This window comes from Armigeres subalbatus, chromosome 1 (genome assembly GCF_024139115.2).
Source record: "Armigeres subalbatus isolate Guangzhou_Male chromosome 1, GZ_Asu_2, whole genome shotgun sequence".
Lineage (NCBI taxonomy): Eukaryota > Metazoa > Arthropoda > Insecta > Diptera > Culicidae > Armigeres > Armigeres subalbatus.
This window is the reverse complement of record NC_085139.1, coordinates 221,257,801-221,275,559: the sequence shown is the minus strand read 5'-3', so window position 1 is coordinate 221,275,559 and position 17,759 is coordinate 221,257,801. Positions and strand designations below refer to the sequence as shown.

At 43.2% G+C, this 17,759-nt stretch overlaps 1 protein-coding gene across 2 annotated transcripts in view; it reads left to right on the top strand.

Moving 5' to 3' along the window:
• Positions 1-17,759, top strand: part of LOC134205793 (protein phosphatase Slingshot) — a 79,753-nt gene that overhangs the window by 38,838 nt on the left and 23,156 nt on the right. For both annotated transcript variants that reach the window (XM_062681387.1, XM_062681388.1), the window contains exons 3-4: positions 13,493-14,689; positions 14,799-14,864. In XM_062681387.1, the coding sequence (XP_062537371.1) occupies positions 13,493-14,689; positions 14,799-14,864 (1,263 nt within the window). The remainder of the gene's footprint in view (positions 1-13,492; positions 14,690-14,798; positions 14,865-17,759) is intronic.

The window sequence follows — 17,759 nt, the reverse complement described above, 5'->3', positions numbered from 1 at the left end:
TGTGGCTAAATTTTATAAAATTAAGTCAACCCTCATTCCCTCTACTTCAGACAAGAAAATTTAATCTGAGCGCTGCTAATGTTAATGACGACGACCGCGCGACCCACACCACACCATCGCTGGGAATAAAATTTCCGGTAGGACCTCCGCCGATGTCGAAGATGGTACCACGGTCTGCTCTCCGCGACATCTCGAACGAAATGCCTCGCGCGCGCGGAAGTGCTGCTTTCTTGTAATCAATAAAGTTGAACCAGTAGCCACGTCCCTTTGGTGAGTGTGTGACGGTTACACAATATTTGCAGTCATACCGGACAACAAAAAGGCGGGACTAATGGGCCATCTTTATTAATTATAAGAAAACTGTTTTCCCCCGCGCGCGCGGCATTTCATTTGAAATGTCGCGGATAGCGGTCCCAGCATCGGCGGAGTTGCTGAACGAATTAATCGGTTCTTCTCAGGGCCACCATCCTATTCAAAGGAAGAGGTGATTCGAATATTTTTATTCAAAGAGCAAATTAACCACTTGGCGACGCCATAATGTTGCCGTCCGTAGCAGAATCACGAGTGCGCCCCGGGAGGAGATGCTACAAATATGAATTCGTATGGATGCCATCAGTGGCAGCCAGGTGAAATTTTCTCAAGATTCTTATTTGGTTTCGTTGAAGCTTGTGATTGGGAAGGCGGATTATTAACAATCAATCGGAAGATTACAATTTTGTGGAAGCGAAGGTTAAGCCGAGACGATTTTTTTTTCTAAAGTGCAAATTATAATCGCTTGGCGACAGCAGAATGTTGCCGTCGGTAGTTAAATCACAAGTGCGCGTTAGAAGAAGGTGCAAAAATGTATTCGCATGGATGGAAATAAAACCTGAAACAAGCAGCAGAGTACCTGCTAAAATTATAATCTTAAGGGGAAATTTCACTTTACTGCTACTGGTGTCCACGCGTATTACTTTCGGAAGCTTCTTTCTCTGACGCGCGCTCGTGATTCTGCTACCGAAGGAAAACAATCCGCCATCACCAAGCAATTAAGTTTTACTTTGATTAAAATTCATCTCGCCTCAAGTTGTGACTTAATTTTTACTTACTTATGGATCCTGTACACCTCCGGTGGTGCAAAGGGCCGACTTGATAGATCTCCATCCTGAGCGTTGCCCGGCTATCGCTTTAACCTGTTGCCAGGTTAGATTTCGGTCGACTTCTTTTATTTCTCTATTGAGGCTTCGCCGCCATGAGCCTCTGGGTCTGCCTCTGCTGCGATGTCCCACTGGGTTCCAGTCTAACGCTTGTTTACAGATTTCGTTTCCGCCCCTACGTAGAGTGTGGCCGACCCAGCCCCACTTCCGATCCCGAATTTCTGTTGCTATCGGCCTCTGGTGACACCGACGATGGTGGTCGTTGTTTGAGATCCAGTTGTGAGGCCACCAGGCCCGAATTATATACCGCAGGCATCTGTTAATGAACACCTGCAGCCGTTGAGTGTTCTCCACTGATACACACCATGTTTCGCTAGCGTATAACAGCACAGATTTCACGTTAGAGTTAAAATTCGTATTTTGGTGCGTTCACTAATCTGTCTGTTTTTCCAGATATTTCTTAAACTCGCAAAGGCAACCCTTGGTTTCATGATCCGTGCGCCTATGTCGATCTTGGTACCACCATCTGACGCCATATGGCTACCAAGATATTGGAAGCTGGTTGGCGTTGATGACTAAACCTGCCGAAGAGGAGCGCTCGGCAAGGTCGTTGAGTTTACTCTGCATATCAGAGCGCCGTTGCGCGAGGAGTGCAACATCATCCGCCAATTCGAAGTCATTTTGATGCTCCATGGTTATGGGCTGCCATAACAGCCCGCGGTTTGGTTCACGGTCAATCGCATCTACCAGAATCTCGTCGATTACGATGAGGAACAGTAACGGTGATAGAATACATCCTTGCCTCACACCAGCTACGACCCGGATAGGGTCGGACAAGACCCCATTGTGCAGCACTCTACACGAGAAGGCCTCGTACTGTGCCTCGATGAGGCCGATGATTTTCTCAGGAAGTCCCTTGCGTCTCAGGGTGCCCCACATATTCTCGTGATTGAGACGGTCGAAAGCTTTTTCGTAGTCAATTAATACCAAGTAAAGGGACTCTTGAAATTCGTTGACCTGCTCTAGAATGATGCGGAGCGTGTCAATATGGTCCACACAGGATCTTTCGGCACGGAATTCGGCTAGCTGCCGCCGGAGAGTCGCATCGATCTTCTCCTGAATCCGGGCTAGGATAATTTTGCACAGAACTTTGAGAACGGTACACATCAACATAATGCCTCGTCAGTTATCGCATACAATCAGGTCACCCTTTTTGGGCACCTTCACTAAGATACCTTGCATCCAGTCGACCGGGAATGTTGCGATATCCCAGATATTACGAAATAAACGATGCAGTAATTGAGCGGATGTCATGGGGTCAGCTTTGAGCATCTCGGCTGATATGCGATCAACCCCTGAGGCTTTATTCGATTTCATGCTTTGGATGGCTGTTTGAATCTCTTGCAGTGATGGAGCTTCGGTATTGACACGTGTTATACGTCGGATCCTACGCAGATCATGCCGAGGTGGTGATGGCCTGGTTGGCACTTGAAAAAGTTGTTCGAAGTGCTCGAACCAGCGTTTCAGTTGGTCAGTTGGGTCGGTCAATAACTGATCATTCGCGTCTTTCACAGGCATCGTTGCATTCATCTTCGCCCCGCTTAAGAGTCGTGAGATATCGTAGAGGAGGCGAATGGCCCCGGTTGCGGCGGCTCTCTCTCCTTCGTCGGCCAGAGAGTCTGTCCACGCTCGCTTGTCCCGTCGACATGAGCGTTTTACTTCCTTCTCAAGAGCCGTGTATCGTTGACGGGCTAAGACTTTGGCTCCTCTGGTTTTCGATCGCTTTATCGCGGCTTTGGCTTCTCTTCGCTCCTCTATCTTCCTCCAGGTCTCATCGGTGATCCATTGTTTTCTCTGGGTGCGTAGTTCGCCCAGATTGTTCTCGCTGGTGGCGATGAAGGCATCCTTGATGGCGGTCCATTGGTCTTCCACGCTGCCACCTTCCGGAATATCTGCAGCACGCGTCTCCAGTTCTTCAACGAAGGAACGTTTCACCGTGGCATCTTCCAGTCGGCGTGTGTTGAATCGTCGTCCAACTCTTTCCTCCTGCCGACGAATCCGCGCAATGCGCAGGCGTATTTCGCCGATGAGGAGGTGATGATCAGACGCGATATCGGCACTACGTTTATTCCGTACATCAAGAAGGCTCCGTTTCCATTTTCGGCTGATGCAGATGTGGTCGATTTGATTTTCTGTAAAGCCGTCACGGGAGACCCACGTGACCTTGTGAACCGGTCGATGAGGGAAGAGCAATCCCCCGATCACCATGTCGTTATTACCACAAAATTCTGCGAACAGCTCTCCGTTTTCGCTCATTTCTCCGAGACCATGGCGTCCCATAATGCGCTCATGGTTCGAGTTGTCGGATCCGATCTTCGCATTGAAGTTGCCCAAACAGATCTTGATATCACCCTTCGGAATTCTATCTACGACGGCATTGAGTTGACTGTAGAAGTTCTCTTTGATCGGCAGCATCGGTTGGCGCATAACATTTGATTATAGTAAGGTTTCGGACCCGTGTTCTAAATCTGGCAACGATTATTCTTTCACTTATAGGTTCCCACTTCATAAGCGCAGAGTGTGCCTGAGCGCTTAGTAGGAAGCCAACTCCGCGATGCCGGGGAGCGTGTTCACCTCGTAAACCAGAGTATAGCAGAACTTGTCCCGACGGCGTTCTGTGTTCTCCAAAGTTTGGCCAACGGACTTCACTCAGTCCCAGGATCTCAAGCTTCATGCGGCGTGCCTCATTGGCAAGTTGTGCCAATTTACCCTGGCTAGGGTTAAAACGTTCCATGTTCCTATTCGTGTCCGTTGTTTCGCGCTAAGAGTCGTCGCCGTAAAATCAGTCCGTATTCTTTCATTATCGGATTCTCGAACAATTTGATGTTTCGGGAGCAGTAGGTTGTTGGCCCAAGGTTCCCTATCCACCGGGATGGGGCTGCCATCTTAGGTATAGCTTCCGGGGAATTTCATACTCAGCCGCTGGATGCCAGAAAAGACGCTGTTGGAGCCGCACCTCCTTGGTGGACAGACGCTCGATCAGTCGGGTCAAATTTGTTTAAAGTCCCACCCAACACCAGGACTAGGCTAGTGCGCTTTGAGCGGCACACGGTCGCTTTGATAGGGCCTGCTTGGGGACACATGCAGCTTTTTATAGAAGTTCAACAGAGCCCACTGTCGAACCCCACCACATCCTAGTCAGACCCCACAGTACGCACCCTCTCACTCTAGCTGATGTCAGAAGGACAACAGTGCCCAGGCTGCAGTACCAGCTAAGTACGCAACCCTTAGCTGGCGGTCAAGTGTCATCGGAAGACCCGTGGAAGCGTGAGTATTGGAGCTTGTGAGGACCAGAGCTATGTTAGGCGCCCCTTCCCGGATGTCAACTCACCATTTCGCAGCCCAACTTTCAGCCCAAGCTTCATTCTATAATCACCTTAAAAAACGCACACGGCGTGTCCTCTACTATTGGTTCAAGAAGGATAGCCCAGGCTTCCTTTGCATCGCAATTTTGTGATTTTTCATTTTCATTTTCAATATTTGTCCACTGTGCAATCTATATACATAAAAATGAATTTCTGTCTGTCTGAACCTTATAGACTCGGAAACTACTGAACGGCGTGAAAATTTGTATGCAGCGGTTTTTGGGGCCGGGGAAGGTTCTTAAGATGGTTCAAGACTCCTCCCCCTTGACTCTGAGGTTGTATTTCGGAAAACAATTTATTTGTATATTTCTAAAAAAAAAATTTCCTACGTCCGTGTTCCATGAGAAAGGCTAACCACTGATCCATTACTAGCATTTGTCAAAAAATATGTACGGTTCAGTAAAATTTGAAAAAGCAACTCATTAAAAAAAACTATAACTTTTTTGTTCATCATTTCTCCATAATGATCCATAGTGCAAAAAAAAATACATATCTGCTACAACATATCATATTGAAATATGTTTTTAGATAATCGGGTTTTAAGTTTTATTTTCAATGATTTATCTTTTTATCGCAGTGTATATTTTTATTAGTGTATAAAACACCATAACGATCGGACTAGCCGTTTTAAAGTTTTATTTTTTGAAAGTGTTCAAGGTGTTTTTGCTTACGCTATTACCAACGATGTAAATTATGTTTTTTGATCATAAAAAATGTAGATGCAAAATTTTCGGGGAAATAAAAATACAACCTTCGATGAGCTTATGCACGCGTGGATATCGACCACCCGGGTCGACAATCGATGACATTTCTTAAATATACCTGGGTGTTGTCATTATACTTGTATGGTGTTAAAATGAGACTCTAACAGGTGCTCGGTTTCAATAAGAATAAATATTGGAGTCATTGGAAATTCTGTTGGAATTGTTGAACATTTTTTTAACGTATTTTTGCGGTTTTTTTACGAGTTTTTTTTTACACGGATTTTCAAATTATCGCGGTAGTGCGCTGCCGCTACTCGCATATCAGTCCCATTTCGGTTTTCGTCACTTTCGAGCTAACTCCGTGAACAGTATTCAACTTTATCATACTTCCTCATAACATGATAAAAAATCATGTTATGTGAAAAAAATGTGAAAAATTGTGGTATTGGGAGAAATGTGAAAAAAATACCAAACCAACCTTGTCCCATATTGAATGTACCGCATACCAGTCCCATTAAAAATTTACATACGTTGCTCATAATTATTTTTTCATCGATCTGAATCGTTTTACATTAACTCATTGAATGAGGAATGACTGCAAAATTTGAACCAAATCGCGAAATGTTTGAATTTATTAGATTTTTTTAAAGTTTTACATGAAAAATGCGTTTTGAAACTTCATCGGCTGTTATCTCAGTATGCGAAAAACCAATATGGGACTGATATAAAAGTACCGGCAGTGCGGTACCTAGCTGAAAATTCTTTGAAGTTTTTTGAAAGGTAAACATTTAGAATAATTTTATAGATGTGGAAACGATCGTTTTGCAGAGTACCCAACTCCCGGAAGAAGAAGTGTCTTTGGTTTCAAAGCAAAATGCTTGTTATGGCCTTATGAAACACGTCGTCGTTTGTTTGCGTTTACACTATTCTTTCCACACAGTGTCCCACAGGGATCAATTCTGGGTCCATTGATGTGGAACGTGATGTACGATGGCGTACTGAGGTTGAAGCTCCCGCCAGGAGTCAAGTTAGTGGGATTCGCCGATGTCGTAACCATGACCGTGTACGGAGAATCCATCGAGGAGGTCGAATTGACTGCAGCCTATTCAATCAGTCTAGTGGAGGAATGGTTGCGCAGCAAGAAGCTACAGCTAGCGTATCATAAAACGGAGATGATAGTCGTTAACAACCGGAAGTCGGTGCAGGAGGCGACAATTAGAGTAGGCGGTTGCAACATCACCTCCAAGAGATCTCTGAAACAATTGGGGGTTGTGCTCGACGATAAGTTAAGCTTTAAAAGTCATGTCGACTACATTTGCAAGCGTGCGACGACGGCGATAACGGAACTATCGAGAATGATGGCGAACAGCTCTAGAGTGTGCTCCAGCAAGCGCAGGCTGCTGACAAACGTGGCGGTTTCAATACTGCGATATGGAGGTTCAGTCTGGGTGTCGGCGCTGAGTGTAAACTGCAACGTGCGAAAGCTGGAGAGTACTCATAGGATAATGTGCTTGAGTGTCATCAGCGCATATCGCACCGTATCTCGCGAGGCGGCATGTGTACTCGCGGACATGATGCCTATCAAACTGGTGGTGGAGGAAGACGAGGAGTGCTACGCCCTCAGGGGCACACGTAATGCTCGGTAGCCAAATGGCAGAGGGAATGGGACAACTCGGCTAAGGGAAAGTGGACCCATCGCCTAGTCCCAAGTGTGTCGGCATGGATTAGCAGACTTCATGGAGAGCTAAACTTTGGCTTGACCCAGTTCTTAACAGGCCACGGATGCTTCAGGTGGTACCTGCACAGGTTCGGACACGGGGCTTCTCCCGCCTGCCCGCAATGCCCAGACGTGACAGAAATGGCTGAACACATCCTGTTCACGTGTCCCCGGTTCGAAACGGAGAGGAGTGCGATATTGGAGGCATGTGGAATGGACACTACTACCGATAACATAGTCAGAAGAATGTGCCAGAACCCAGAACAGTGGAGAGCGGTCGCAAGGGTGTCGTCCAGGATAGCCGACATACTACAACATGGAGCAGCAGCAGGCCGCCATCGCGGAAAGCGGACCATGAGTACTCCGCCGCGGAAGTCGTGAATATATATGTCAATGTTGAATGGGAACGTGGCGAAACGGCTGGTTTCGGAGGAGCTCTCGCTTTCGGGGAACTTCTCGTCGGAGTAGGTTAGATCCGCCGTCGGGGACTATCCGAGTCGTTCGCGATCGCGACCGAAGCGGGAGCTAAACTGCCGCTAACCGCAAGTCGAGCACATCTGTATATGGGCCTCCATATACAGATGTGCTCGACTTGCGGTTAGCGGCAGTAAATGGCTCAATGAATAAGGTAAGAGCTGAATGGCTCAAGGGAATCAAAACTCGGTTATCGGAGTAGGCTAGGCCCGCCGCCGGGGACCAGCTGAGTAGACCGTGGCGTGCGAATGCACCGGCTTCGGGTCGTCGGGCACCATCGAACCGGAAGTTATATCCACCCGGAATCTTTGGATCGACCTCGGCACTCGTCCGGTCACCCGTAGCGACGGGTCGTCGGTTACGGGGGAGCTTCCGACGTCGGGGAACTCTCCGTCGGAGTAGGATTGATCCACCGCCGGGGACTATCCGAGTAGTTCGCGGTTAAGGCGGGAGCTGAATGGCTCAACGGTTAAGCAAAAAAAGCTGAATAGCTCAGTGCATGGGAAATCGGTTAATCGGAGTAGGCTAGGTCCATCGCCGGGAACCAGTTGAGTAGATCGTGGCGCGCTAATGCACCGGATCTGGGTCGTCGGGGCACCACTGAACCGGAAGCTATCTCCACCCGGAATCTTTGGTCTGACCTCGGCACTCGTCCGGTCATCCGTTGAAGTGAGAAAGTGAGCAGAGCTGATGCGGGTCTGGGGAGCTTCCACCGCCGGTGGACTTCCCGTCGGAGTAGGATAGATCCGCCGCCGGGGACTATCTGAGTAGGTTGCGAGTACGTGGAGAGCTAAATGGCTCAAAAAATAATAATAAAAAAAAAGATGTGCTAAATGGCACAAGGAAAATAGTGCCTAAGAGCTCAAGGCTATTGTGTGCTAACTGGCACAAACAAGGGAGCCAAAGGGCTCAGAAGTGTCGTTTTGGGAGGAGTACGTTTAGTACTGCCTATGCTCCAGAAGTAGTACTGGAAGCTAGTTCCGGGGGGATCTGGGCATTAGTAGAGAGGGTAACTCAAGCAGCCTTCCGTTACTTGGGTGGGTTTAGTGGGTCGGCCTTCCGCCATCCCCACACCTTGAGTGATAATTTCAGGTGTCTGTTTGCAGATTTGCCTTTATACATCTGAAAAAAAAAAACACTATTCTTTTCAGCAAATCGCATTCCTACCTCCTGGCTCACTTTTTCATCTTCTCCGACAGTCTATGTTCCTTGGAGGCTGTTCGGTCAATGAAACCGGTTAAGCACTCAGCGTATTTTCGCAATGGGATAATACGGAAAGCTTTGAGTGCTTTATCATCAAAACGGTCTTACACTTTGGCTTGGGAACCTTCTTATTGCTCGATCCCCGGAAATGAGAAAGCGGACTCTCTGGTCAAGGATTTGGGACGAGCCTTCATTCGACCTTGTGCCGCCTAATGTCCAATCACTACTCTTTAAATGCACATCTTTTTCGAGTGGAATTCTCAGAAGGCAATCTCTGTGTTTGGATTCGTACTGGCCATGATTTTATAGTTGACGTATCAACCATTCAAAATTTAACCGAATTTGACTTTATTACGCGTTTATCTGAGTAATTCGAACACTGTAACATCAATAAAATACCAAATTTTCAAAACGACTTATCTGCTTTTGAAAACAAAGATTCAAACGTCGATTTGTCGAATCTGGAAGCCTTTTTTTTAATCTGCGTAAAAAAGTCGCGCAAAACGATTCGATTTAAAAACGACTCCAGTAGTACCTGTATTATATCATGGAGCCGTGATTTCAGCATATGAAATTTTCTAGGGGAGCATCCATAAATCACATGACGCTTTGAGGGGGAAGGGGGTTGCCTGAAGTGTGACGACCCATACAATATTTTCAGATACTTCATACAAAAAGTGTGGCATAGGGGGAAGGGGGGGTAGAAAATGACCCCCCTATTAAATGCGTTACGTAATTAATAGATCTTCCCTAGGGGGTGGCTCATGGTGGAGTGAATGATATAATTTTGGTACTTCTGAGCGATTCCAAGCAACAGCATCAAAATTTAAGAAAATTTTTAATTCATGATTTTCTATTGAGTTGAAACTTTGCACAGTTTTTCAATTTCATCTAAATCGTCATTTTTCGATATCAAATCTTCATATTGAGTCACGACTAACTTTTCAAAAGGGTGTATGTGAAAATGGTTCAAAAATAATTAAAAGCTGCACAGCAAAAACGGAATGTTCGATTGTTATGATTTTTTCAGCAAAGTTAGACAACTAAATGGTGATTCTTAAGAAAATGTGCACAGTAAAAAAAAAATTTTTTGCCTTTTAAAATATCATTTTGTCACAAAACTCAAATATCTCAAAACCCTATCTTTTTCGAACGTATTTTTTAGGGAAAACGGTCCATTATATTAGCTATCTACCATAAAAATTTGGTGATGGTAAACTAATAAACAAAAAAGTTATGACATTTCAAACATTTCACAATTTTCACATATAGTAAACAAAAAAATTTCCGTGTATTTTTTTTTCAAGAATCGCAGTTTGATGCTGATTTTATTGTTAAGGGCCTTGCGTGAGTTAAACAAGTTGTTTGTATGATATTCCATATTTATGTATTCATCGATATTATGTATATTATATGTATAAATATTATATGTATAAATAAATAAAAATGAATTAATATTATCCTAAGTATTAAATTAAATGTGGCAGTTACATAATGTTGTTATAGAAACTCTAAGAGTTTTGGGTTTGAATTTTGGTATGGGTTATGATATCATGAAAACAGTTTATTAATACTTATTTTTTATTTATTTTTATTCAAATTTTTTAAAATATCGAACACTTTTGAATTATTATCAGCACAGTTTGAGTATAGTTTTGCTTTAATTTTATTTTCCGACAATGGAATGAAACAGTGAAATTTTTGGGTTCCTTGGATCGTTTTCGCGTTATTAAATTGCTCGCTGAGCTCTGAAGCCTTTATTTCGTTCTCTTCAGTAGTAGTAAAACAAAATGATAATTTGGTTAAATCTTTTTCTTTTCTACGATTTGCCCAATCAAAAAGTTCTTTCGCAGTTTTAATTGGATGCCCACGTTCTTTGGCTAAACTTGCCCTTGTGGCCATGCGCTTTATTGTTCCTCCAATAGCATCACAAGGACCTTTGCCATGTGATGTAGCAAAAATGCCATTCTGCATCAATTCCGTACATTGATTTAAATTGACATAGGCTCGAAAAATTCTTACGATTTTGTACTGCGACGCTGCTCCATCAGACATGAAATATATCTTTTGACTTCTTTATGCTTATCAACGCGTAAAAAGTTAATCATTTTTCAATGAACAAGTTTACGGATACTGAATCGTGTCTTAAATCTTCGGAAATTATAATAAAACTTAAGTGTTCAATTTGCGTACTTCCATTAAAATAAATAACGAATGGATGAATTGTAGCTTGTTGTACGTTCCAGTGATGGGACTGCACTTCATCTTGCAATACAAAGCTGTAATTTTCAGAAAAATCACAAATGACTAAAAATTCACCATTTTGTAATGTATTTTTCGTATTTTTAAAAAGCTGGATTGTTCTGTTTTAATGAAATCGCGAGGGATTAATCTTTCTAATTTCAAGCAAAATATGACACAAACTCATCTACAGGTTTTACAATAGTTTCTATGTCACACCTATCCGTGGTCACCCATTGCTCAAATGATAACTGATCAATATATTTTTCTTCAAACTCAGCGAATAAAGTATTTTCCAATGATGAAGAATCTGGACAATCCGAACAAGATCGTAGATAGCAATTTGATGTTGTATTTTCACACAAAAGACTACCAGTTAACATTTTAATATCCTTTGTTAAATTGATTCTTTTCAAACTATGTAAAATAAGATTAATATTCTCATGGGTTGTGCACACACACATTATGTGTTCCTGAATTGGAAAGAAGCTTACATTGCCTTGGCCGAAGGCTTGCAAATGAGGAAAAACCTATTTTAATATTATCGTGAATTTCCTTGAAGCGTGTGTACGCTTCTTTCAAAGTCGTCATCATTAATCGTTTTTGGATTGCTTGACGCTTTCCATCTTTTTTTACTGATACATAATCTTTTTGACCAGGCATAGCTTGACTTACTTCATCATCTTCAAAATATTGAACTACTATTTCTTTTGTCTCATCTGTTAATGCAGTACTAGACCTAGTATTTTTGGTTGAAAGACAGTTATTCTTCAATTGTTTTGCCTCTTTTACTGTATTTCTATTGGTTTTGAACTCATCAATGGCATCCTGAATAGACCACGAACTTGGCAGCATCGACAAAATCAATAATTTTTCTTTCCTTGTCGTGGCTGCATTCGAGAACCTTTCCTTCATATTTATAATTACCTCATCGTAGTCTGTATTTTCCACATCATCAGGTCCTAATTTGAAGAGGTTTCTTCGTTTTCTTCGGTACAGCTTCGTTTATTTCACGGTATTTTTTCTCCGGGTAATAAACGTAGTCCATCTTACTCCATTTAATCGGAGTCACTTTTATCCCAGCTATGCCCTCGTTAAAGCGTTCGATGTTGACCTTTTGGATACACTCATCTTCCGATTGATTTGTTGAAACAGATTTCGCTGATGGTACGGTGGCAAGGCTCTCAGCACTTAATACTTCTGGTAATTCCTCAGTTGTTGTCGATACATCTGGCAATTCCTCAGTTGCTGTCGTTTTCGAACTTCCTGCGCTCTGCTCAACCGATGATATACAGATTGCTCTCTTGTCAACGTTTAGACGGCAGGACGTGCAAATGCGTAAATTTGTATTCAATGTGGACATTGGAGCATAACCAGTCGCTTTCAGTTTATCTATGGTGCTTTCGGTGAGATTTCGTAACTCTTTTGAACACTTTTTTCCATCAAACGGCCTACAACAGTTGAGAAAGCGGCTACTCATGTTGTTCGTAATATTTCAATAAACAATATCACTTTTAAGTTTTTACTGACTAGTTTGTTGTCATTTGCTTGACTGAAGAAAAAAATTACTATAAGATCTTTAACAACCTTAGTAGTAGTAATTTTTTTGCTTTTTCGTGAGCATTGTCATGGTATGTACCTATCATGCATTTGTTGTTGTTGAAGATACCCGTTTCCTCCCGATCATAAAGTCTATTCTCTAAGAGGTATATTTTTTGCAGGTAAACTATAGACGTACACGTGTATATAAATCTTTGATTTTGCAGCTTTTGTCTTAAAAATAACATTTCTGATATGTTTCTATCAACGTTATTATCAACAGGTTTCAACACTATTAAAAGAATTTTTCGCCAGTCACGTGCAATGAAAATTATGACACTATCAATACTTTTGATCACAACACTGGATCGTGTCTAAGTTTCTTATAGATGCTATGAATAATTAAATCAAAATATCATGAAAACAACTTGTTTAAATCACGTCCCTTAACAATAAAATCTGCATCAAACTGCAATTCTCGAGATAACTTACACAGAAAAAAATTTTTTTTTTTACTAAATGTGAAAATTGTGAAATGTTTGAAATGTCATAACTTTTTTGTTTATTAGTTTACCATCACCAAATTTTTATGGTAGATAGCTAATATAATATTCCCTAAAAAAATTACGTTCGAAAAAAGATAGGGTTTTGAGATATTTGAGTTTTTGTGACAAAAATGATATTTTTAAAGGCAAAAAAAAATTTTTTTTTTACTGTGCACATTTTCTTAAGAATCACCATTTAGTTGTCTAACTTTGCTGAAAAAATCATAACAATCGAACATTCCTTTTTTGCTGTGCAGCTTTTTAAATATTTTTGAACCATTTTCACATACACCCTTTTGAAAAGTTAGTCGTGACTCAATATGAAGATTTGATATCGAAAAATGACGATTTGAATGAAATTGAAAAACTGTGCAGAGTTTCAAATATTTTCGAAATGGTCGCTCAGGATCGACTGACATGCCCCCGTGGAATGCCTCTTCTTTCGAACGAAAAGCATAAATGCAGTATCATGTGACTAATCTCGGCCTGCTTTCTCCATTTCTTCCAGTTTAAATGAATGTCACCCAGCCGGCCCAGACGTCGCCCCAATGCTAGGATCAAACGAGCGGCTTTGCGCCACCGGCGAGGACTCCCCCGCCAGCAGCAGCAGCCAGCAGCAACAACATACACCACTCATCAGCACCACCACAGCGACTCCTCCGACAGCGGTCTCAGGGCTCGCCCAACAACACGATCCTGCCAGCAGTCTTCACCTGCCGTCGCGGTCCCGCTCCGACAGTGCGGACGAACGGGAGTCGGTCGCCTCGACGGGTAGCACCGCATCTTCCGCTTCGTCCGCCGGCAGTGACATCCAGCAACATCTGCAGTCAATGTTCTACCTGCTTCGCCCGGAGGAAACCCTCAAAATGGCCGTCAAACTCGAATCGTTACGCGCTGGTCGCACCCGGTACTTGGTGGTCGTATCCCGTCCACGGACCAAACGAATGCTCCGTTATCCGCAACAGCAGCAACATAATCAACAGCAGTTCCATCAACAATCACTGCATTCATCGTTTTCCTGTTCGACGACGACTACAATGTCGGCCAGTTCGTCGTCGTCGGTATCGCCGGCACCGATCGCGATCCCAAGCAGCAAACAAATAACATCCGCCTCTCTGTACAAGGCTGCTTCGCCTTCCACGACCAACTGCAATAGTGTCCTCGTAAGCGTCGGTGCCACCGACGTTGAAACTTTTGTGTCCAGCTTAGATAACTGTGTTCTCAGTGTTTCACCGAAAAATGCTTCAGCGCATAATAATAATGCTAACAGCAGCAACAAGAGTGTCGATAAATGTGATAGTGATAGACCTAGTAGTAATTGTGGTAATAATGTTAATGTTAGCAGTAGTGTAGTTAGCGTCGCAAGACCGGGATCCGGTGCAAGCAGCAGAAGTGAGGGCAGTGTGAAAGTGTGCAGTACCGGTTCCAGTGGGTTTATCAATGTTGCCACTACGACGAGTGGCGGTGGGGTGGGCAAATTGTTGGGGGGTAGTTCGGCGGGAAATGCCACCACTGGCAGTGGCAGTGGACGAAGCAGTAGTGTTGGCAGTCCCCGCGGTGCCCATCATCATCAGCAGCATCACCATGGCGGTTGTAACGAGGTCGAAGAGTCCTGTCTATTGGGGATCGATTGCAACGAGAAAACTACCGTAGGTCTGGTGTTGCGAGTGTTGGCTGACACTACGATCCGACTGGACGGCGATGGGTGAGTGTCGCGTCGGGTTGTGTCTGCGCGCGCGTGTGTGCGGAGAACGGTTGAGGTCGCAATGAAAGTTTAACGGGTGGGTTTTGTTTTTGTATTTTCCTTTTCGTAGCGGATTCAGTGTCAGTTCGTGTGGACAGCAGCACATCTTCAAGCCAGTCTCCGTACAAGCGATGTGGTGAGTAGTTGATATTCTTATTTTTTCTCGAATCGTCTTACTTTCTCCTTTGGACGGCTTGGAAAAGAACACTTCCAGCTTGGAGGTGCCTTTTTGCTTGTAATCTGCGAAGCAGTGAAAGTGAAACTTGAATGTGCGGATCGTATAAATATATACAAGGTCATGGAACTATTTGGGTTATAGAGAAGTTAGTTTGTTTTAACGCTTCTATCGATACAGATGTGGGATAAACACTTGTGAAATAATGAGATAAACATTTCTCGCTTAACTTTTCAAAAGGACCTAAGTAACATTTTTTTCATGAATTAATTTCAGTACTGCAAACGAAAGCTTTCATATTGGTGTGTTGATTACGTTATTCAAATTAATTCATGAAAAAAATGTTACTTAGGACCTTTTGAAAAGTTAAGCGAGATTTATCCTCTTGTGTAAGGTGACGATATTATGCGATGAGGAATTAAAATGCGTAATGTATTGTAATAGTACATGCGTAGATCCTCAGAGCTCGTATTCGTAAAGAACAACATAATGAGCGTTTTGTATATGGTGGGTTCCGTGCGATAGCGCAGTCCATGAGATCAACGTTGGTCAAATTATGCCTCCTGAAGGATTTCTACCAGCTAGATCGCATATAGGAATATCTTTTAATGTCCCATTCAGACTATCCGTAGAAGGTTGCTTCTTACTAACCTGCCTAATTCGCTTCCCGGATGTCGTTTCAGCTTCCACCTTGAAGGTTCATATCGATCGCTGGTGAACTCAAAATTGCCTCGTCTGCTAATCTTGTTATGAGAACTCTGTAAAAATCCCAAACTTTTGAAATAGCTTTCATCCTTTCAAGAACTTCTCTAACTGCAAGTGCAATCTTCTAGCTTTGACATTGGGCATTATCATGGATGATGCCATGTTGTCAGATTTATGACTGCACCCATCACGGTGCAAATATCATGTGTTCATTGTTTATTCAAAGCTAGTTTATTGTCCAACGTATAAGGATTTTTAAGAACCCTGGGGCTCAATCGGACAAAATTTGGGACAGTTCGATGGGTTGACGTCGATTGGACATTCATGTCTCTTCACTACATACTTTGACAACCGCAGCACGTTGTGCCAGAATGATAAATCTGGCAAAAATAGTGTCTCGTTTCCGAGAGACTTCCGGAAGGGAAGGGGGAGGGGTACTTTTATAAATCCCGTCGTGATGTATGTGGCTTGGTCATTTCGCCTTACCCTGTAGTTGACCTGCAAACCAACAAATTTTCGAGCGAATACGCCCGCTTTTTTCTACCTTATCTCCTCAGGGACGGTCTACCGTGATATGGAAACGTAAAACCCCTGCCTGGCCATAGCATTGTGTCATTGTGTCTATCGCGACGTATCTTGCTTCCATCAGCTACTACCAGCAAACTGCAGGTTTTGGCTACCATATTTTGGTTGATGTTCCGGTTTCAGTGCCGATACATTTAAACGTTTTTGGTAGATTGAAAAAGTATGCAGACGCTTGATCGGACTCAACACCTTCTCTGACCTTTACTGGGCGCTGTCTTCGATTTTCTGTCGTTTCCCGCTCGCCGCTGAGCACAGCATTCCTTGAACAGCTTTCCAGGTGTATACCGATTAATACTTCATTTAGAGTATATGATTTTTAATGTTCCATGAAAACTCTTGCAAATAGTGTTAGTCACCGGCATAAAATTTGGGATTTGAAATACATTACAGGCGGCATTCGGCAGTGTAATCGTGCAGTATGTGCTAAAATCCAGCTTTACACTCTATTTGTAGATGGGGCACACAGCACCTTCTGACACTAACAGTTGGATGCGCGAAGACCATACTGAGGGTCTCTTATAAGGAGAAATGCGTTTAAGCACCGACCTAGCGCTTGTTTTTAGGAGGTTACCAAATCTCCCACAATTTTATACGCTGGAGTGTGACAGAAAATGCTTTCCAGGAAACACCCACTAGAAAAAACTTATTGGGTTCCAGCCTTGGCCACCCTTCGTAAGTTGCGCCTCCTCCGTTCTGGCTGGCGTCGTTCCGTTTGAGTCCTTGGCTCACTTCTTAGGTGCTTAAGCTCTCTTTCCGCTCCCTTTAGTTCCTCTACCCAGTGAATCATTTTGATTCCGATTCGATCGCGACTTCCATCATGCTGTCCCAGGAGATTCTTCCAAGTTTTTCAATTTTTCAACAAGAATTGCTCTAAAGTTTTCACAGGAATTTCTTTGAAATTTTCACGGGAAATTGTTCAGAAGTTTGCCTATGCCACCGGGCATGTATGCTTCGATTTTAACAGAATTTCCTTGTGTTTTGTTGTGTTTGTTTCACAAAAACTGTTTCCAATGGAATTTCAATTATATTTTTTACGGAATTTCTTTGGATTTTTACGTGAAATTTTTTATGTTGTCTTTTAGTAATTCTTCGAAAATTCTACGAGAAAATTTTCAAACGACGAAGAGTCGTTTGGTTGAAAGTCATTTGGCCGAATAATACGTTAAGCCGAAAGCTGTCTAGCCAAATTCCATTTGTCTGATACGGTTATTATGTGGAAAATGGTTTTGTGGTACGACCAAACTAGTCATTTGGCCGAAAAAGCCGTATGCCCTAATAGGTCGTTTGGTCGAATAGGCCTTGTCATCGAAAATTGCATTTGATCGAAACGGTAGTTTAGCAGGAAAAGCAATTTGGCCAATAATGTTATTCGGCTGATCGGATTATACGGCGAAAAACGTGGATCCGTTCAGCCAAACGTTATTTTCGAACAAATGAGCTGTCGGAGTAAACGTCGTTTTCGACCAAGTAATCAGTTCGGCCGTATGATCTTCACCCGTGCGTTGCTTTCAGGCAAATGACATTTTTGGCCAAACCGTTTTCGACCTTATGTCGCCTCGTCCGGCC